General features: G+C 32.2%; 1 protein-coding gene across 5 annotated transcripts; it reads left to right on the forward strand.

Moving 5' to 3' along the window:
• Nucleotides 1–748: 748 nt before the first annotated feature.
• Nucleotides 749–15044, forward strand: LOC130676664 (unconventional myosin-IXa-like). 5 transcript variants are annotated; one of them, XM_057483094.1, is made up of 12 exons: nucleotides 749–1150; nucleotides 1282–1500; nucleotides 1627–1921; nucleotides 3501–4193; nucleotides 4417–4717; nucleotides 5627–6803; nucleotides 6896–7541; nucleotides 7630–7690; nucleotides 9217–9627; nucleotides 10399–13724; nucleotides 13807–14820; nucleotides 14924–15044. In XM_057483094.1, exons 5-12 carry the CDS (start codon nucleotides 4425–4427, stop codon nucleotides 15019–15021), a joined length of 7026 nt encoding a protein of 2341 aa, XP_057339077.1. In that variant the 5' UTR covers nucleotides 749–1150; nucleotides 1282–1500; nucleotides 1627–1921; nucleotides 3501–4193; nucleotides 4417–4424; the 3' UTR covers nucleotides 15022–15044. The 5 variants fall into 5 exon arrangements, with proteins under 5 accessions (XP_057339077.1, XP_057339084.1, XP_057339059.1 ...); XM_057483101.1 differs by lacking the exon at nucleotides 9217–9627 and adding an exon at nucleotides 7938–7985 and having other exon boundaries at nucleotides 1282–1921; XM_057483076.1 differs by having other exon boundaries at nucleotides 1282–1921.
• Nucleotides 15045–22146: the final 7102 nt, after the last annotated feature.

Consider the following 22146-nt stretch of genomic DNA (forward strand, 5'->3'; position numbering starts at 1 on the left):
AAAAAGTTAATCATTAATTATTTTTGTTTTTTTTTAATCAATTTACAAAATGAAATTACACAGTGACGTCATCTGTCAGTGACAGTCGTAATTTTAAAAAAGTACCAACATATTGATACTGAAGTTAGCCGACGTTTAATAATTTTTTTCAAATAATAAATTTAAAAAAAAAATTCCAAAATTTGCACCCATAGTTTTTTAAATTTTGTACACGCGCATTTTTTCTTTTTTTAATTTTTTCTACTTGAACTGTCAAAAAAAAAATTCAAAAATTGTTAACTTATGATCCTGAAGTTAGCCAACAATTCAAAATTTCCGTATTTTTTTTGCACCAAATAAATTACAAAAAAAAAACCTAAAAATATGCACGTGTAGAAAATTTAAGAAATTATACGTGCAATTTTTTCAAATATTTTTTTAAAAATATTTATCGTTTCAAATAAATTTCAAAAATTATTAGACGTCGGCTAACTTGTGATCCTGAAGTTAGCCAACATTTCAAAATTTTCGAATTTTATTTTGAACAATTAAATTTGGAGAAAAAAATAAACTGAAAAAATGCACATGTAGAAAATTAAAAAGACTGTAAGTTAAATTTTTTTAAATATTTTTTTTTGATATAATTTACTGTCTAAAATAAAATCAAAAAATTATTAGACGTCGGCTAACTTCAGTATCATGTTAACTTCAGGTCCGCACATATTATACATAAACCAAAATATACAATAAGCTACAGAACGTTTGTAAAAGTAAAAAAAGTATAAAATAAAAGTACAAAATAATAAAGTTTTATGGTATAGTGGTTTCAACGGCAAATAACGTTGACGATTGGTCAAATAATAGAACGTAACTAATGCCATTGGTAAATAGACCTAAGGCATCTTCGGTGGCGGCTGTATGATTGATAATTCCGTAGTGACTGTACATACACACACTTACACACATCCACACACATACCCCAGAGTCTCGAGTACAAGTACATACATTAAACTGAACCATTCATACATACATACAATACAGTTGTTTCCTATCGTGTCGATATCTCATACTCATACTCTGTAAAAAAAAGAAACAAATAAATAAATAAAATAATCAGAGTACAACAATAAGTAAAAAGGGAAATATATTTAATCTCCATGTGATAGTGATTGTAAGTTGATATAATTATAAATATATAAATAATTTTAAAACGGAGTACACTATTATTAAGTCAACAGGATTTCCAAGTGTTTCATACTTGATCTCTCACCATCTTATTTTATTTTCTTTCTCTTTCTCTAGATATATTCCATATCCATACACATATACACATACATACATATATATAAAACACGAGTCAGAGTCAGAGCAAGAGCAAGAGCACCAGCATATATCTGTACACATATATATGTCTACGAACATATTAAGTCTTTCTTTGTCATACATCCAGTCTTAAAGTTTAGTACTTGTAGTTCTGATTCGCTCGTTTTGCGCGTGAACGAGCGAAAACAGGAAAAACAGGTACGCGACAACGGGGTGTGCAACTTAAAATTTTTCTGTTTTAATTATTTAAACAAAATAATAATAATGGTAAATAAATAAATAACACTGGGTAATTTAAAATAATAATTCGGGTTATTATTTTAGGTGATTTTAAAATAATCTGTGTACTGGATAATAAATAGTGCCAGTGCTAGCTAGTGCCATTGGATAAGCAAAAAAAATTGTTAAAGAAAGTGTGGATGGTGAATGTGTGTGATGGATTTTGATAGTTGTGTAGACGGTTGATAGAACTCTTTTTACTTTGAGAATAAACCCATAAGTCTACTTAGTTACAAGTACTTTGGTTGTAATTATTATTATTATTATTAAGAATAATTACTGGTTACTCTAACGGAATTGTTGTTGATTATATTTATATATGAATGGCAATTAATCAAAGGTATAGTATTTTTACAGTATAATAATTATGGTTAAATAAATGGGAACAATAATCTGCAAGTGGAGAGTAATCTGGTGTCAGAATATCATTTTTCTGGTAATAAAATATGTGGATTGATAAATATGGTGATGGGATTGCCGGTTTAAGGGGAATTTATTTATTTATTTGATGAATAATTTTAACGAATGTAAATCGTGTCAACGTTGTCGCGGTTCATTGGTTTTAACTAAAAGGAGTTAAAAAAAATAGTAAATTAAATAAAGTGTGTGATGGATCTGGTGCTGGGGCGTCATGGAATTTTCTGTTTTAAAACGACGGCCTCGTGATTCATAAGATGAAAAGTGTATTTATTTAGCTTTCTAATTGCTTTGCTGCTGAGTAATTCAATGCCATTAGCAATACAGCAATGACAATATAAACAATTCCTAATTATTGCTCGTTATTTTTTTTTGCAAACAAATAAGAGAGGAGATGGTCTTTTAATGGGGTCTCGTAATTTACTGGACTATTTTTAATCATTAATTCAAAATCGTGTCCAGATCAACTTAATAACAGTAAAATTTCAGGGAGTTGGACAATTTCAAAATTAGAATTTAATTTTGAACATATATTGGACCTTTCGTCCCTTTATTGGGACCTTCAGAAACTAAAACAAGTAATTTTAAATGATTTGTGATTGGTTATGTTGTACCATGTGATTGTATAATTAATTGTTTTGTTTATTCATGTACCTGAAGATTAGAACGTTTATCACGCAACGAAAATGAAAAAAATTCATGTAATTTAAGGGGTAGTTCCAGTTGGGGTTGGCCGAATATTTTCCAGTAGATTTTTTACTTTCCAATTTTTTTTTTCGTTGTGCAGAAAACGTTCCAATCCTCAGGTACACGTTTATTTACATAATTTTTGTAAATCATTACAATGACTTGTTTTAGCTGCTAAAGTCCCAATAAAGGGACGAAACGTCCAATGTACGGTCAAAATTAAATTAGAATTTTGATGTACCTGAAGATCGAAACGTTTTTCGAACAACGAAAATGAAAAAAATTGATGAAATCTGACTGCTTAAGGGGTAGTTTCGGAGTTAAGGGTTGGCTTAAGATTTTCTGCTGACATATTAGCATCTACGTGCGAAACATTTCAGAAATCTAATCATCCAGTAGATTTTTTACTTTCCAAATTTTTTTTTCGTTGGGCGAAAAACGTTACGATCTTCAGGTACATGAATTTTGAATTATTGTCCACCTCCCTGATTTTAATATTTTTAAACATTTTTTTGTCTACTGTACTAAGTTTTGATTCTCTGCCATAGACTACTACGTTGTTATGATCCTGAAGTTAGCAGACAATTAACAATTTTCGGATTTTTTATTTCAATAATTTAATTAAAAAAAAAAACTAAAAATATGCACATGCAGAAAATTAAAAAAACTAAGTGCAATTTTTTTTGAATATTTTTTTTTGTAATTTACCGTTTCTTCAAAAGTCCAAAAATTATCAGACCTCAGCTAATTTCAGTATCATCACATTGTTGCAATTTATTTATTTATTTATGTTATAATTTTTTGAAAAATTCCAGATCCGAGTTTGAAATTAATTGGAAAAGGAGTCAGCTGATGAGGTGACGATGAACGGTCGATTATTTATTTAAACGAAGCTGCCTACTCAACTCTATATATTATAAATAATTATAACAGTAACTATTATTCTGGTGTAATTGAAGAAACTGCCTGCTGATAATAGATTATTCATGCATAGTTTTCAATGGACTTTAATGGATACCATGACAATAGTTTTAAATACTTTATATGTTTTACTTGAAGCTCTATTATAAACTAAAACTCGTGTTGTAAATCTAGTTCAAGCCTCAGCTATTATTAATTACGTACGAGTAATAAATAATCTCAGCAAAAAATCCATTTGGTTGTACAGTAAAAATAATAATAATTATTTTTAAAATGATATATTCACACACTCGGACAGACTGGAGACGATAAAGTTTAACTACAAGAGGATTTTTAAAAATCTGGAGGAGACGAGAAATAATTTTTTAAAATGAAGACTGTGAAATATTTATTTATAAATGATACTCGGGAATATTGAGTTTTGTTTTATATAAATTTAATAATCAAAATGTATACATATTATTTTAAATATTTTCATCAATGGTTAAAAGTTACATCAAAAAAATTGAGAGACGAGGACGACGACGAGGTTTTTAAATATTTTATGGATGATAGAGGATATATTTATTAACCCTAAAAATATCAAGGTAATTTAATAATATATATTAGATATTTAATATAAATATAAATATGATATTTAAAGTAAACAGCCGAAAATATTTATCATAAACTGGTAGTTTATTTTTAAACTTTCGCAGCAAAGTTAAATTTAACATGAGACATAAATAAGGAGGAATGAAAATATAAATAAATATATGAGTATCTGTTTGTAGATAAATAATAATTTGTTGAATGTTTGTATTTTCGTAGGGTTAATCATGGAGAATAGTGGTTCTGGTGTGGTGCAAGTATTTGTGGGCGAGTGGAGCCCGGAATACGAAGCGCTGTCAATAAAAGCAACAAAACAAACAACATCTGCTGAAATAGTAGAATGTATAATAGAAAGATTGGCTCTGAATGACCCAAATCTATCAAATGGCTACGAATTAGCCGAGGTTGTGGGTAATTCTGTTGGTCAGGAATGTAAAGAACGAAGACTTGGGCCATCCGAGTGCCCTGTCGCGCTCATGCTGCTCTGGCCAAAAAGTGTTACACAGCAAGAATATTATCGGTAAATAAATAAACTAATTAATTACCAATACTCAGTAGGGTGGTCGTTAAAAATTTAATTTTCTCAGCCCCATAAAAAGCTTTTTTAGTGAAAAAATACCTGGGGAATTTGGTTTTTTCGGTAAAAGTAAAAAGAACACGTGCCGCAGGATGATCCAAGTTCATTTTTCGATGCAACCGCGGTTTTTTTTAAATATCTCATGAAATATGCAGATTAAAGGGAAAAATCTTAGGAACAATTTTGAAGGAAATTAAATTCTTGACAAAAAATTGTTAAATTGTTGCACCTACATTAGCAATCGGAAATTTCAAATAAGCCGTTCTCAGATATAAACTAAAATTTCCGAACGAGAAACATTTCATTCAATAAATAATAAGTTTACGCATCGAATGAAATGTTTTGTTTGATGATTTGGGTCTTTCTCTATGGAAACGGTTCAATTGAAAATTATCTGGTGCACTCTCTTAAGGATTGATATGTTACGAATTACAAAGTTGTCTATATTTAAGGAATAACGTTATTTTTGACATTCGTTATCCTGAAAATGCTCGATTGATAAGATCTAAAAAAGTTTTTTTTGAATATCTTCATAAATACACATTTTATAAAAAAAATGAACGTGACCTTTTTTGTCAAGAATTTAATTTCCCACAAAATTGTTCCTGTGATTTTTTCCTTTAATCTGCATATTTCATGAGATATTTAAAAAAAACCGCGATTGCATCGAAAAATGAACTTTGATCGTCCTAAGACACGTGTTTTTTTTTTACTTAAAAAAAAACCAAATTTCCCAGGTATTCTTTCACTAAAAAGAAGTTTTTTATGGTGTGTCTGAGAAAATTAAATTTTTAACGAGCACCCTAACACTCAGTAATTATTAAAACATAAATTAATTTTTTTGTGCTCCAGATTTTATTTAAGAAAAAAACAAACAGATTGTTTATGGGCGGACAGTAGATTTCCACTGGATCCTCAGCTACTGAAAGATTATTTTAACCGATTTTTATATCAACCACGTGATAAAGAGTATCCAGATTTGTGCCAATTACCAGATCTTAATGAGCAGACTTTACTCGACAATTTGCGTGCTAGATTTTTAGCTGGAAATATTTATACATACGTTGGTAGCATATTAATAGCCGTGAATCCATTTAAATTTTACCCAATATACAATCCAAAGTACGTTAAATTATATCAGAATCGTCGGTTGGGTCCGGACATACCGCCGCACATATTTGCGATCGCCGATGCCGCTTATCACTCGATGCTCAAGGAAAAGAAGAACCAGTGCATTGTAATAAGCGGGGAAAGTGGTTCCGGTAAAACGGAGTCGACAAATTTTTTGTTGCATCACTTGACGGCGCTGAGCCAAAAAGGTTCGCACGGTAGCGGCGTTGAACAGACGATTCTGAGCGCTGGTCCTGTTCTCGAGGCCTTCGGTAATGCCAAGACTGCTCACAATAACAACAGCAGTAGATTTGGTAAATTTATCCAGGTTAATTACAAAGAAAATGGTATGGTACACGGTGCTGTTGTACAGAAATATCTATTGGAAAAGTCCCGTATCGTATCCCAGGGTAAAAATGAAAGAAACTATCACGTGTTTTATTATTTATTAGCCGGTGCTAATGAACAAGAACGACAGTTGTTGCATTTAGAGAGTGCCGAGCGGTACAATTATTTAAATAAGAGCGGGTGTTATGGACTGGAGAATATCGACGAGCGACACGAATTTTCCCGACTGAAACAATCCATGGAGATGGTGGGTTTCACTCCCGAGAAACAGCGTCGACTGTTTGCTGTCCTGTCGGCTGTCTTGCTGCTGGGTAACGTCGAATTCCAGCCGAGAAAGTCTTACCACCATCACGACGAAGCCGTGGGTGTAAAGAATCCAGAAGTCGTTGCTATTATTTCGGAGTTACTTCGAGTAAAGCAGGAGACATTATTGGCTGCACTAACAGCCAAGCGCGCACGTGCATCTGGAGAAACTTTAGTTATAAATTATCGTCTGCCAGAAGCTATTGCCGCCAGAGATGCCATGGCTAAGTGTTTATATGGTGCATTATTTGATTGGATTGTTCTTCAGGTAATTCAATAAAAAAATATATTTCATTATTTGGTAAATTGCTACTAATTGGTTGATTGATTGGTTTTATTTATTTGTCTGTGTATGTGTAGGTAAACCACGCGCTGCTATCTAAAAAAGACACTCTGCGTGATCATCAAGGCCACAGTATCGGCGTACTGGATATATTTGGGTTCGAGGACTTCAAGACGTGCAATAGCTTTGAACAATTATGTATTAATTACGCTAATGAACAACTCCAGCATTACTTCAACCAACACGTCTTTCAATACGAACAACGTGAATACCGTAAACAGGGTATAAGATGGACAGACATTGGGTTCAGTGATAATTCGGGATGTCTTAATTTAATTGAGGGAAAACCAAATGGACTGTTGTGTTTACTTGACGATCAGTGTAACTTCCCGGGTGCTACTAATGAAACATTATTACAGAAGTTCAATTCTGTACACAAGGACAATCAATTTTATGAAACACCGCAGCGACGTGAGGCGGCTTTTGTTGTAAGACATTACGCGGGGGCTGTTAAATATCAAGCGGCGCAGATGAGAGAGAAAAATCTTGATCTGATGAGACCCGATGGGGTTGTCGGTGTTCTGAAAAATTCTTCGCTTGCGTTCGTACGTGAGCTGGTGGGTGCGGATCCTGTTGCCGTATTTAGGTGGGCCATTTTACGAGCGTTCTTCAGAGCACACTTCGCCTTCCAAGAAGCCGGTCGTGCTCATCGTCACGGCAGAGGTAATTTTTTTATTAGACTGACACTCAATTCGATCAATAAAATTAATAAGTGTTAATAAAAATAATAAATTTATTGCTCTGTCTTCAGCTGATGGAAATAAAAATTCGGTTCAAAGCAGATATCGACAACCCAACGATAATTTAATCAGGTAATTTATTTATAAATAATATATATTTAGATTTTTAATTAATTAATTAATTAATTAAGTATTTTATTTAAATATTAACATAAATAATAATAATAAATTAATAATATTTTAAATAACGAATGTAAGAGCCCTTGGACGAGTTTGTTTGAAAATTAACAAAAAAATTTTTTAAATTAAATTTAAAAAAAAATTAATAGACGATTGAATTTACATTGGTTGCATTATTATCTTTTGTCTCTTATTATAGCCATCTTGTGACGTTATCGGCTGTTAATCTAACTATTAACCGAATTGCGTAAGTGGTACTTGGATCCACTCTATATGTTCTTTTTTTTTTTTAACGAATTCTTCTACATCTTGTCAATTTTATTTATCTTTGATCTCTCACTTTTATTATTTTTCTGTACTATGGATTTACAACAAGTTGGCATTTTTATTTGCTACTCAGTAAATAAGCTAATATACGATTGCAAGCTTATGGATTTGTAAATCCATATTAATTTTCTTGAATTAAATTTTAAAAAATATATATATATATTTAATTACTCAACAATTTTACAGTTTATGCTAACGCACCTTGTCAATATTTTTAAATAGCTGTGATTAGAGAGTCATCTTCATTACTCTGATCATTTCACGACATTATCAATCGTAGTATCCAAGGTGCATCATTACTCATACCCACTATTTTTATTATTATTTATTATTTATTATTAGGGCCAGGATTTTTGCGTTAATTTAAAAATAATTAAAAATTAGTGGTGTGAAATTTTTGATATTACGGGGAAAATATTAGTCTTATGAAAAAATTTTTCAAACAAAAGTTGTAGGAAATTTAATTTTATAAAAAAAATGTCTCTTATAATTTTTTCTTAGGACCAATAAGAAAGCCGTAATTTCAAAATTAGGATTTTCATAATTCTCTAAATTTTGAATCATTCATTATGAATCTTAATTTTTAAATTACGGGGAAATTATTGGTCTTATGAAAAAATTTTTCAAACAAAAGTTGTCGGAAATTTAATTTTCTAAAGAAAATGTCTCTTATAATTTTTCTTTAGGACCAATAAGAAAGCCGTAATATCAAAATTACGATTTTCATCAGTCCCCAAATTTTGAATCATTCATTATGAATCTTAATTTTTAAATTACGGTGAAAATATCGATCGTATAAAAAAATCAAAAGAGACATTTTTTTTACAAAATAAAATTTCCTACAACTTTTGTTCGAAAACTTTTTTAATAAGACCAATATTTTCGCCGTAATATCAAAAATTTTAACTACTCATTTCAAAAATAAGGCAGAAATCTTGTCCCTATTTATTATTTATTATCAATAACTCGAGCATGCTCCTTTAAATCAGGATTCATTTAAATCCATAAGTCATCAATCAGCAATTAAAATATTACTCTCCTAATTAAAGTAAAGTTACAAATAAAAGTCACTATGACGTAACGTCAATTAATAAAAAAATAATAAAGAAAAAAAAAAGTACATATCGGCTAAGCATGACAGCATTTTTCAGTTCGCACAAACATAATCGCCCGGCAAGTTATCAGAAACAGCGCAGTGTCTGCTTGTCACCATCGACAACTCATTCCACACAAAACGAAAACAACGACAATGTTAACAACAACCACAACAATAATAATAACAACAACAACAACAATAATAATAATAATAACAGGTTGTCTTGGCCGCAATTTAGAAATATAAGTCAGACTCAACAACACCCAATGAATATTACCTCGACCAAGACAACCTCAACAACAACAACAACAGCAACAGCTACTTATGTATTGCGTGTAAGGGATGAGCACCAACCCATTAGTAACAATAAGTACAGACGGGATTGCTCTGGTACTCATACACCACTCGAGAGGGTGCTTCCTAAAGACGAAGCTAATGTCATGGAACGTGCTAATCAAATAGTCATGTATGTAATGTCAATTAATGATGAGTTTAAAACAAAATTACTGTACTTGTTAATAAGGTACCGGAGCTTTTGTGTAGTGGGAACTAAAGGTCTACTCTTCTCTATTAAAATTACATTAGAATTATTAAATAAAAATTACGAGCGACGGATGAATTTTTTAAATTATTAATTGGTCATTCATTATTCATAATTCATTGTCATTAATCATTCACTAACCAATTAAAGTGTTTGTTTAATTAAAATAACTGCATGGTAATTTTGTCTAGTGAATTTTTGATGTTTTATTAGATTTTTATTAGTAATTAATATCTATTGAGGTTGCACCTTTCCTACTCTTCACTAACACAATTACACATAATTATTATATTATAGTATATATATATATTTATATTTATACATTGTAATCGTTGGGATAAAGGTAATTTTATAACCGCAACTAAACGCTGCGCTTGGGGATCAATTTTTTACTCAAATATTTTATCAAGGATTAAGGCTGTTTTTTTTTGTGCACACGAGTGTTTTGGATTTTTATTTCACTAAACGGCCTTTGTCCTTTGCTATTTTTTTTTTCTCAGGCATTATAAAAATTTTCCGAGAATGATGCAAGAGCTTGAGTAGCAGCTTAATTACAAAAAAATAATTTACTACAGAAAACTTGCAAATTTCTCAACAATTTCATTATTTTTTTTTGTTACTTACTAGTTTTTGTTTAAATTTTAATTTGAATTTGAATTTAAACGAGTGAATTAATTTATACTAAAAATTTTCCAGGAAAAATAAATCATTTCGGCCACGCGAGCGGGGAAAGAAAGGCTTGAAAAATTTACAAACTGTCAAAACGCTGGCAGGAAGGACACAGAGCTATGGAACAGGACCCGGAAAAGCGCGGAAACAGCCAATGACTGTCTCGGCCCAGTTCCAGCACAGCCTGCACAGTCTGATGGACACTTTGAATCAAGCGAATCCATTTTTTATCCGGTGCATTAAATCAAATTCAAATAAAATACCAAATGAATTTGACGAGGAGACAGTCCAGCGTCAGTTACGTTACACGGGAATGCTCGAAACCGTGAGAATACGTCAGGCCGGGTTTAATGTCCGTCTCACTTATGAAGAATTCATTCAACTCTACCGCATGCTTTTACCAAATGGTTTAATCAGCTCTCAAAATGACGTCCGTGATTTTCTACTCACGCTCAATCTCAACAAAGACAATTATCAACTCGGTAAAACAAAAGTATTTTTACGTGAGTCGGAAAAAATAAAACTGGACATTGAGTTGCACCAGCAGATAATCACGAGCATAACGACGATACAGAAGTGGTTCCGCGCTTGTCTTGAGCGGCGAAAGTTTTTGAGAATTAAAAATTCTGTTGTACTGATCCAGTCTTTTTGGCGAATGATAATGGCGCAAAAAATAGCCCACACTATTCGCGCAAGAGTCGAGGCTGCAGTACAGATACAAAATACCTGGCGCGCTTATCGACAGTACTCGTGGTTCAAAAAATTAAAGTCGTCTATTGTAATATTCCAGTCACATGTACGTGGGCGTATTGCCCGTAAAGCATTTATAGAAATTAAAAAACGTAAACAAGCAGCCACTGCAACATCATTGTCCTCGTTGTCATCGTCATTGTCATCCTCGTCGTTGATTAATAAATCCGAAATAGATTTTAGTGAAAATAGCAGCAGTACTTGTGATAAAAGTCCATTATCTAAAAGTATTGGGTTGCAATCTAAATTAACATTGGAACCTTGTCCATCACCACGTCGTGAATACATCACGTCAAAATTAGATATCAATCCTTGTGCTACTAATTCAGTAAATCCAATTGATAGTATGGATGTTACATATTCAAAACGTAAATTAACGCCAAATAAACGTCTTCTTACTACTGCTAATTCACGGGATCCAAAAAGTCCAGAAGCGCTATTCAGTCCTGATGATAATTCTCTACGCAAAGGCAGTCTCGAGAGCTTGGCTAGTTTCAAGAGCTACGAATCACAGCTCAGTATTGACAGCAGCGAATCTCATTACTCACAAGAAAGCAATTCAACAAAACCTGTACCAAGTGCTAGAACAAAGCGCGTTGATCAGTCGCCGCTGATAACAGCAGCTCATGCGAGTGTTATCAATACCACAAGTCGGTCGTCGTTGATGAGCAAACGCACTGACAGCTCGTCAACGGGATACAGCGACGGTGACACTGACGGTGAAGCTCCGAGTCTCGTACAAAGTGCACCCCCTGTTTTCAACACCACGATATCGTCATTCCACAGTCCGCGTGATAAATATCATCCGGGATTGTCTCAGCAGCAGCAGCAGAGCCCGGCGTCAGACGTATGGCGACGTAGAGCCGAATATTCAACGACAACTTACGTTGATACTAATCCACAGAAATCTACTTTGATAACAAGATCCCCCAATGTAACGCAGTACAGAAATTTGACTGAGAGTCTGCTGGAGCAGGCGAGACTCGAGCGATTAAATGAAGTGTCGAATTTAAATATTAAAATTGATAATAGTGATAGTAATAAATTTATTAGTAATAGTAGTAGTAGTAAAAATGATGGGTTGTCAATACGCGAGAGAAGGTTCAATGAATCTCAAGACAAATTTGTTGAAGTATCAAATATCAGACGTGAACAGACACGTGACATTAAGGAGTACAGTTTTTTGAAACGACAGAATTCCGAAGGTGACACGGCTTTAAAACTGATGGATTTGATTCCGTCGTTGCATGACGACAGACCAGTTGCTGAGAAGACTGAACCAGATGTACCCGTAAGGAGTGCGCGTAGAAATCGACCTAGTCGGGAAGTCCTGTGTCGTTCAATGGGGGAGAGTGTTAATGAAACTCTGTCAGTTGCCGATGCACGGAGTATTTTTCTTGGGACAATAAAAGAAGATCTTAATAAAAGTCACTGGTCTAATACCTCTACGACATCGATCTCCTCGACGATAACTTCCTCGGCGACTTCAATGACTCCAACTACCATGGCCATTAAAAAAGACGACCCGTCATCGAGGTCGGTTACCGATTGGCCGGTCAACAAGGAAGCGGCTTACAAAGGACAGCAATTGGGTAAACGCATGCGTTCAAATGCCATAACGACACTTGAATTACGACGTAGAAACTCGGATCCAGCGACTAAAATATCGGGATTAGATGAAAAAGCGAACGTCGTCGGGGATTGTGGAGATTTAAAACTTGCGCCTGGTATGAATCGTCTCGAGTGGAAGGGAAATAATTTATTCACACTCGCTGGTCACAGATTTCGTAAAGTCGCAAGATTTTCAAAAGAAGACGTATGCGTTTGTTGTCACGAAAAAATGGATGCATTTGTTACTCAAGGATACAAATGCAATGATTGTAAACAACTTTATCATGTTAAATGTATACAGAATGGTGGTGTTCTAAAGATGCCCTGTTCGTTGGCCAACACAACGACAGCCAACAGACGTAAAAATCGCAAGCCCATAATGCGGACACCTTACGATACTTCTGCTAATAAACAAACGGTCGCATCCAAATTCAGTCTCACCGGTACATCGGCATTTACAGACAGCGCTGACAAAATTATTTCCGACGCTAAAGAGCTGGCTTTGATGCAGGATTTTATTACCAAGAAAATTTATATAATGGAAGGGCAGGAAGAGGGTAAGAAACCCAGCGAAGTCGACAGGGTATTTAAGCAAGCGCTGAGAAAGTTCAAAGACGATTTAGTTATTACGTACAGTGTTGCCATTCAACAAGGGGTTGAGGGCAACATCAAGTACACGGACTTGATAGCAAACTTTTTGCACGTTATGGAGACTGTTTGTAAACAAGAAAACACTAGGGAAGATTTTCCTGTCACGATGGGTGTCAATGCCTTCCGAGGTTTCATGAATGAGTTTATGACACAAGTAAAGCCCGAGGCTATTGACAAGCAGAGCAAGAGCAAGAGGAAGAAGGAGAAGAAGCGGAAGCAAGAGGAGCCCATCAAGCACGGCAGTCATATGTTCCAATTAACGATTATTAATATCCCGACTGCTTGCGAAGTCTGTACCTCATTTTTCATGTGGCCTATCGAGCGTGGACTTGTTTGTCAAAGTAAATATATGTTCATATTTATTTTACTTATCAAAAATAAAATAATCAGTGTAATTCCATTAATGTTTTTGTTTTATTCCAGATTGTAAATTAACGTGTCACAAAAAATGCTACATGAGAGCAGCTGCTGAGTGCGGCAAAGACGGATCCATTCATGATTCAAATTCACGTAAAGTATTTGGCGTGCCGCTGTATAAATTAGATTGCGGTGACGGCAAAGTACCTCTGGTTGTTGATCGTTTAATAACGACAATAGAAATGCACGGACTTTATACCGAGGGTTTGTATCGTAAAAGTGGAGTGAGTTCAAAAGTACGTGAGCTCAAGGTTAAAATGGACGAAGACGATTTGCAGAACATTGACTTTGAGAATTATCAAGTTCACGTGTTAGCTGCTGTGCTGAAAAGTTTCTTTCGTGATATGCCAGAGCCGCTGCTGACATTCGAGTACTACGATGATTTTTTACACGCCGCAAATTTAACAGATCCCCAGGATCGGGTCAATACTCTCTTTGCAATACTTAAAAAATTGCCTAAGCCAAATTACGATTTGATGGAGCGATTGACGGTCCACTTGGCCCGGGTCGCGCTCAATGAAGTCGCGAATCGCATGTCCTCCTCCGCACTGGCGATAGTTTTTGCGCCCTGCATACTCAGGACGAATCGCACGTTGCCAGCACAAGACTCACTGCAAGATGTCGGCAGACAGACTAAATGTGTTGAGACAATCGTGCAAGATAAATTACGTAGCGTAAGGACAGCACTTGCTGACATAAGTACTCTAGAGTCCGCGTGTCACGCCGCGACAAATCGTCTGTCCAGTCTGAGATCTTCAAAGATATTCAGCCCCGAAGAGCTCAGCGTGTCCTCGACAACAGCCGGCGGTCGGTCGAGCAACTCGGACCGGGACGGCGACCGCGGTGGTGGCGACGAAGAAGAGGCACTTCTAGTTGGACATATCCAAACAATTCAAAAAGAAAAGGCACTACTCACATCAACTCTACCCAGTTTAACTCGCGCTTCCTCAGATGACGACCTACTCCTGTCAGCGACAGATCTTGACGACGGCTCTCTAGATGATTTACTTCCATCAGCTGGTAAATTTTTAATCTTTAAATTAATTAATTGTTTTTGTATAGAAAATTCATTAATAAATTAAACTTTTTTGTTAATTTATTTAAATCGTCTTTTTTTTTGTAGATGCATTGGTAAGAAAAAAAAATATCCATAGACAAAGCTCGGCGGATAATACTTTTCCTACGATAATAAATGTCGACGAAGACATGGTGATGGTATGACCTGTCGCTTACATTAATTACAATCATTAATGTGTCCGACTGTTAAGTAGTAATAATTAATACTATTATTATTATGGTTGACAGCAGTACAGTTAATTTTATTGTCAATAATTATTAACGACTGGTGCCACCAAGCCAAGTTATATTAACTCGGACTAAATTATTTCCGGCTACTGTTTACTTGTTAGTAGTTATTTATTTTGATAGATCATTATTAACTTTTTACTTTAGTTTAACTATTGCATATATATTTATATGTGCAAGAAATAAAATAAAATAAAAAAATGCTTCGCAGATTGAATGATCGCGTGCCGTGCAAGGTTCGATATCGATCTCTGAGGTTGTCAAAGCCCGGCATTTATTTTTTTTATACTAAAGAAATGTTAAAAAAAGTTATTAAATTTCTTTTACTATTAGATTAAATAAAATAAAAGGTGATAGATAATAAATAATCACCGGTATCATTTATTTATTTTTTTAAAATAAATTTTTTTATGTCTTAGTTATTAAATAAAAACGGCAATGCTCGTAATTTAGTTAAATAATTAAATAAAATGTATTTTAATTAATGGACAAAAATAAATTATTATTTTGTTACGTTTTTTATTATTATTATTTAAATAATTAGCTTTTAAAATTAAGGAATTTAAAATATATGATGCGGTTTGACAGCCTCTACTTCCTTTTACTTCCCGCGCTGGTCAATCAGCGACTTAGATTAATTTTTATTAATTAACAAACTTAAATAATTATAAATATATGAATAAATAAATAAATGAAATATATATTGATAACTATAATCAATAATAATGATAATAATAAAACCAAATGTAGCGTGTATATAATTAATAATAATAATCTGTTATTATTGTTACGTTTATTGAACTACGTTACCAAGATTATATATTTTTTTCTTTAGTAATGTCTCATATATTTAATGATATTACTGATATTATTAAAACTAATAATAATAATAAATAATTACTAATAATTAGTATAAGATGTTAAAACTAAGCGTCATTTAAAACTTGCCTTTTATTAATTTCTAAAATCTATAAATAAATAATTACTAATAAATATTTTAATTAAAATTGATATTTAATTACTTTCATTAAAATATTATTTTAGTCTGTAAATGTGTTGACGATAACAAACGTTTGAAATTTAAATAAATAATTTATATTTATACTTTGCTGTGAAATTATTTATGGGAAATTAATAAAATACAAAGTGCTATCTAGAGATCGAACAAATTAAATGTACAGTTAATATCTTTAGTATAAATTATAAATTAACAACCGCTTTGAAAATTAATTATCATTTATTATTATTATTATTACTCATTTTATTGAAGCAGAAACTGCAATTTGACTGACAATTGTTCTTTAGTTACTGCCATTCAATTTTTTTTATTTATTTAAATTTAATCAATGGCGAATTTTAGTAACCGCTTATCTTAAATAAATAAATAAAAATATATATATATATACAAATATTAATTATCGTACGATCATACAACTGTACATGTCTTCTATAAAAATTAAAATTATTTTTATCTATTTTTAAATGGATCTTTTTTTTTTACTTAGGGTGTATATTATTTTTTTTTTGCTGTTTAATAGTCATTACACTGTAAAAAATTGGGAGTACGAAGTGATTACGGATTTTATTTTAAGAAGTCACTGGAGTCGGAGGTTTTACAGAAAAGTCACTCGCATATGGAGTGAATAGGGAGTTTTTTTTTAAGGGGGAAAAGGTCTGAGATACAAAAAAAAGAGGATATTTGTGATTTTTTTTTTCAGAGTACGGTCTTTATTAAAATTTTTAAAATTTGTGACATGATTGAACATCATTTCAAGAATATTCTGCTAAATTTTCATGAAAAAATATTGAAAAATAAGCCAGTGGTAGTGGGGAGAGACAAGACACCTTAAAAAAAAAAGTCTCTATGCCGTAGGCAGGATAACTCATGCCTCATTTTTCAGTAACTACTTATTTTTTAAATAAACAAAAGAAAAAAATTTTTGGCAAAAATCAGAGTTTTTGGATTGCACCTTTGCCAAAAATTCAAGAATGAATATTTTGTTTATTCCTTCGTTCAAATCCAAGATCAACTTATGTACGAAAGAAATATTTTTGGTTTTTTTATTTCAGATGAGGCAGTCATGAGTTATCCTGCCTACCGTATGGAGACTTTTTTTTAAAGTGACTCGTCTCTCCCCACTACCACTGGCTCATTTTTCAATATTTTTTTATGAAAATTTAGCAGAATATTCTTGGAATGATGCTTGAATGATGAGCACAAAAATTTGCTCTTTTTTTCATTTCAGACCCTTTTATTTAAATCTGCATCTACTCCGATTCGGAGTTTTAACATTAAAATAATTTTTCCTTGGAGTAAATTTTACTCCAAGAAGATTAAATATATAAACAGTCACCTGCTCCGCATTCACTCCGAATTTAAATCCGCGTTCACTCGCAAATTTTTTACAGTATAAGTCTAAAAACTAAAAATAAACGCTCTTAATTATTTTAAATTTAAATCAATTAATATTTTTCTTTTATAAAAATAAGTTGAGTTCAATAACTAACGAAATCAAACTGATGTTCATAACGACTTTCAAGCGACGAAATTATTAAAAATAAATATACTATATACAGATATATATTATATAATTTTTACAAGAAATAAATGTTCGCTGAATTACGCGGTACTCTGCATTTACGCCTCAATAGTTATATTTGTTCTTGTAATCTTAATTAAACAACTAAATAAATAGTAAATATGTGACTATCAAAATATAAATACATAAATATATAAATATATAAATAAATACTGTAACGTAAAAGAAAAAAAATTACGCTTCGATTGTGCATGGGCGCGATTTTTAAAATTTATTTACTAAGTACCCGGTGCAAGCAGTAAATACTTTATTTTAGAATAAATAAGATATAAAAATATATAAATATATATAACTATTTTGAAATAACTGCTTGTACAGAAACGAGACGAAAATTTGAGTCTTCATTTAAATTAAAATTTTTTTTAATTCAAAATTTCTTCACTGAATTTTAAATTATAATTATTATATATCATTTATCGTCATATATATTTATAAACAAATGGATTTATTACTAAAAAAAAAAGATTTAAATTGTGTGCGTCGAGGCTCTGCGCCTTCTTATAAATCAAATAAATAAATGAGAGAAAAAAATAAAATAAATCCGTGGGATAGAAGTCACTGGAGAATAAATATTTCAGCTCTTCCCGTTTGTGTCTTGGCGTCTAAATAATTATAAACACGATACTTAAAACTTAAGAATACAATGAGTACATACATATATAAATGTATATGTATATTTATATACTGTATGTATTTATAAATAAATTATTATTTTTCTTCAAGTATGAGAATCGCGTGCAAGATTAATGATATTGATTTCATGACATAAATATGAATGAGTGTATGGTTAAATATTTATAAAAAAATATATAACTACAAGTCGAACTGATTTTAATAATAAAAAAAAATATATAACGTTTTTTTTAATTAATTTTTTATCTCAACGAAAATATGGCATTTATATTTATATATAATTTAAGAAGTTTGTTATTTTTTATTGATATAATTGTATGGTAATTAACAATTAAAGGCTGGATCCACGACACGGTGCGAAAAAAATATGTATGTATAAATATGTGTGATAAGTTATAAGGTAATAAATTACTAAAACTGTCCTCTGTCTTTTAGGTATAATAATTATGACAATTATTATTATTATTTAATTAAATCGAAGTCGTAGGGGTGTAAAATGAGCATGGAGCAGATTGCATAACGAGTAATTATAATTAATTAATAAACATTAATTGAATATAATTATAAATTATTATGGAATTATAACTGAAGACTTGTCGCGATGGATTGTAATTTTATATAATATTTTTAAGGTGAAAGATAAAATCTTATTTACAGTCTACCTGATATTAAATAATAAGTATTATAAACTGAAACTAAAATAAAAAAAAAGTTTTAAATTATTTTATCGAAATTTTATTACTCCAATCACCTTTTATTACTTAAATTCTGTCGGATGCTCGTAACTTTATGATTAAAATAGGGGAGATGAAATTCTTGGGTTTTTTACTACTGGCTCGGTCTGAGGATTTAATAACTTGGAAATTATTCGCTTTTTTATTTTACTACCGTCACTTTTCGTCTTTGCTTATGTCTTAAATTACAAATTTGATGGAGGAAAAAAAGGTCCAATGTGAGGGATGTCCAGACACGTGGGTCTGGGTTTGTTATATGGGGCTCAAAAAATTTTTAATCTCCAGTATTTTTTATTATTTTACATTGAAAGAGCCTTAGAGATAATGCCGGATAATCAGGGGGTAAATCGACAAAAAAATCTGGGCATCGGTTGGTCCTGCGGGCCCCAATACTTCCCGCTGTATTCAAGCGCCTTGAGCGTAAGAAATAAGATAGTGAAAATAAAGTTATAAGCCGACAACTGCTCAGGTACGTTCAGGATGACCCCCTGCACAAGAAAAATGATAACAGCAATGAAGGGAAGCCGTGAAATCTTATCAGGAGAGCTATTGGCCTCGCAAAATGGGCAAAAATGCCGATTCTAGCCATATAATCTTGGAAAAAAATGAAGTTATAGGGCGACAACTAGGCTGCTCAATTTCGAAACAAAGTAACTGACAAAAATAAAATTTTTGAAATATGAATTGAATCATGTTCACAAAATTTCACTCGGTTTTGTAAAATTTGTCCCTTACTGTGTTTTGAAATTGGGCAGCCGAACTGCTCAGGTGCATTTAGGGTGACCCCCTGCATAAGAAAAATGATAGCAGCAATGAAGGAAAGCCGTGAAGTCTTACCAGGAGATCTATTGGCCTTGAATAAATGTTGGATGATAATCAGAAGGTAATATGAAAACAAAAATATCAAATGGACAGACAAAGAAGATGCCATCAACATGGATCAGTCGAGGATCAGTCTAGTTGCTCGATACTCATATACTAATTTTATAGATCTCCGTCCGCGAGAAGACTTAACTCACTAGCCACCTAGCGGTTTTTTTTTAAACCCTTCTATTGCAATACACTAGCTTTCCAATTAAATGACTATTCAGAAGTGATGGCAGATAAAATAAATAATGATATATATCAGTCAATAACGAAGACATTTACTGGATAATTAAATTTACAGTCGGGCATTTACGCGCTCGTTGGATGTGTAGACCAATAAATATAATAATGAATGCTCAACCGGATAATTCCAATGTCGCATCCTATATAATTATAAAATATAGGTATATAAATATATACTAAGTGTTGGTAGCCTTTTGATTTTACGGTGAAATCGATCGCGGGTAACGGAGCATAGGAAAAAGCTCATACGTTGTGAATGCGCAACGTCAACGTGCCAACGAGCGTACGTAGTCGATGCTCGACGCAGACTCTGTATCAGTTAAAGAGTTAATATATATATGTATAAATGTATAAGGACATGGAGTGATATGAGTGCAGGTGTGTGTAGATTCTGCACAGTGTGTACAGTAGGCTAGTGGATGGAGAGATAGAGGAGATATATAGAGGTAGTTGAGGGTAGAGCTTGTGTGTCAGGTCGATAGGAAAGCTCTGGTTAAATTCTCCCAACTAGCATCCTGTTTAAATAAAGAACTGCTGGCATTGTACGATGCCAGTTGCCTAGTTTATCTAATACTCTAGTTTACTGTACGCAGATTAGTCTTATATATATATTTCATGATGATAGTAATGTATGAGGTTGGAAAACGATGGCCAATAGTGGCATCAGTGGATTTCAAATCTCCATGCCGCCAATAGAAATTCTATTAATTTTTTGAATCCGGCGTTTTTTGGTCCATTGACATTTTCTCTCCCTCTCTTTGTCTCTCTTTAGTTCGCATTATCATCTCCAAGAGTCTACAACTCATCTTTTGCTCTGTACTCTGTACTCTATACTTTGAGCTCTCGACTCTGCACAGGGTCTATGGCCATCGGAAAAATCCACAAGAGTTGGGAAAGAGGTCTGCGTTGCGTCGACGAATTAATTACTAGCGATCTTCAACACGACTTTTGTTTAATGGAATTCTACTTACTTTAGAATCAGGTCAAAGAGAATTATTGCACGGCCTTTAATCATACGTGCCATTTATTTTTATTATTATTTTTATTTTTTTTTAATTATAAATAAACTCAAGTGGATAAATTTAAAAGTTTTTCAGCTCAAGTTTTAAACTTCTCTTTCATATTAATTAAATTTTTATAAATAGATTAATTATAACTGATGTTTGCTTTTATTTAAATCGAATAAAAAGCTCAGTTGAAATGATGCTCTAAAAACTAAATGAATCTGTCGCTTTTATTATCAGATGACTCTATAAATGGATAGACTAATTAATTTTTAAAACGAAATAATTTATAATTCGATAGATGAACTGTGAAAAATTCGAAGAGCGTGAAAATATATATATTGTGAATGTATCGATTGCATTTAAAACAAAATATAAAAGGAGTTGAATAATAATAGCGTGTGATGTGAAATAACAGTAAAGTAAAATATAAAAATTGTTTTAAATAATAATAATAATAACACAGTTAAATAAAATGAAAAAATAAAAAAGCGCTTTCATTCCGGTCATTTAAAAATATATATACGGTGAAGCTCAAGTCGTGTGTGAAATCTCGCGGCTTGTTTATGAGCCATTCACCGAACCGAGGGGTCGCCAGCAAAAGAGAGATAAAACTACTTGTAAAGAGAGCTCGATACATATATATTTGTATAAATATACTTACATATATATATATATAAATATTATCATCATCCATTTAAATGAATATTATATCATCGTTTAATTTTTTTCATATGTACATATTTAAATATTATTAATTTTTAGTTTAAATAATAACCAGCAGAGGTGTTAACACTGGTAACGGTGTTAAATTTAACCCTGAAAATGGTGTTAAAATAATAACCGACACTAGTGTTAAAATTAACTCCGAAATTGGTGTTAAAATTAACACTGATAACGGTGTTAAATTTGAAAAAGAAAATATTGTAAGTTAACATTAGTAGCGGTGTTAAAATTTAA

The sequence above is a fragment of the Microplitis mediator genome, chromosome 1 (assembly GCF_029852145.1).
Source record: "Microplitis mediator isolate UGA2020A chromosome 1, iyMicMedi2.1, whole genome shotgun sequence".
In the NCBI taxonomy this organism is placed as follows: Eukaryota; Metazoa; Arthropoda; class Insecta; order Hymenoptera; family Braconidae; genus Microplitis; species Microplitis mediator.

Excerpts from the sequence above, each read along its gene's own strand:
- LOC130676664 (XM_057483076.1), top strand. The coding sequence starts at position 4,425 with ATGGAGAATAGTGGTTCTGGTGTGGTGCAAGTATTTGTGGGCGAGTGG. Across the intron at positions 9,628-10,398 it reads CGTGCTAATCAAATAGTCAT|GAAAAATAAATCATTTCGGC; the intron begins GTATGTAATGTC and ends AAAATTTTCCAG. Across the intron at positions 14,821-14,923 it reads TGATTTACTTCCATCAGCTG|ATGCATTGGTAAGAAAAAAA; the intron begins GTAAATTTTTAA and ends TTTTTTTTGTAG.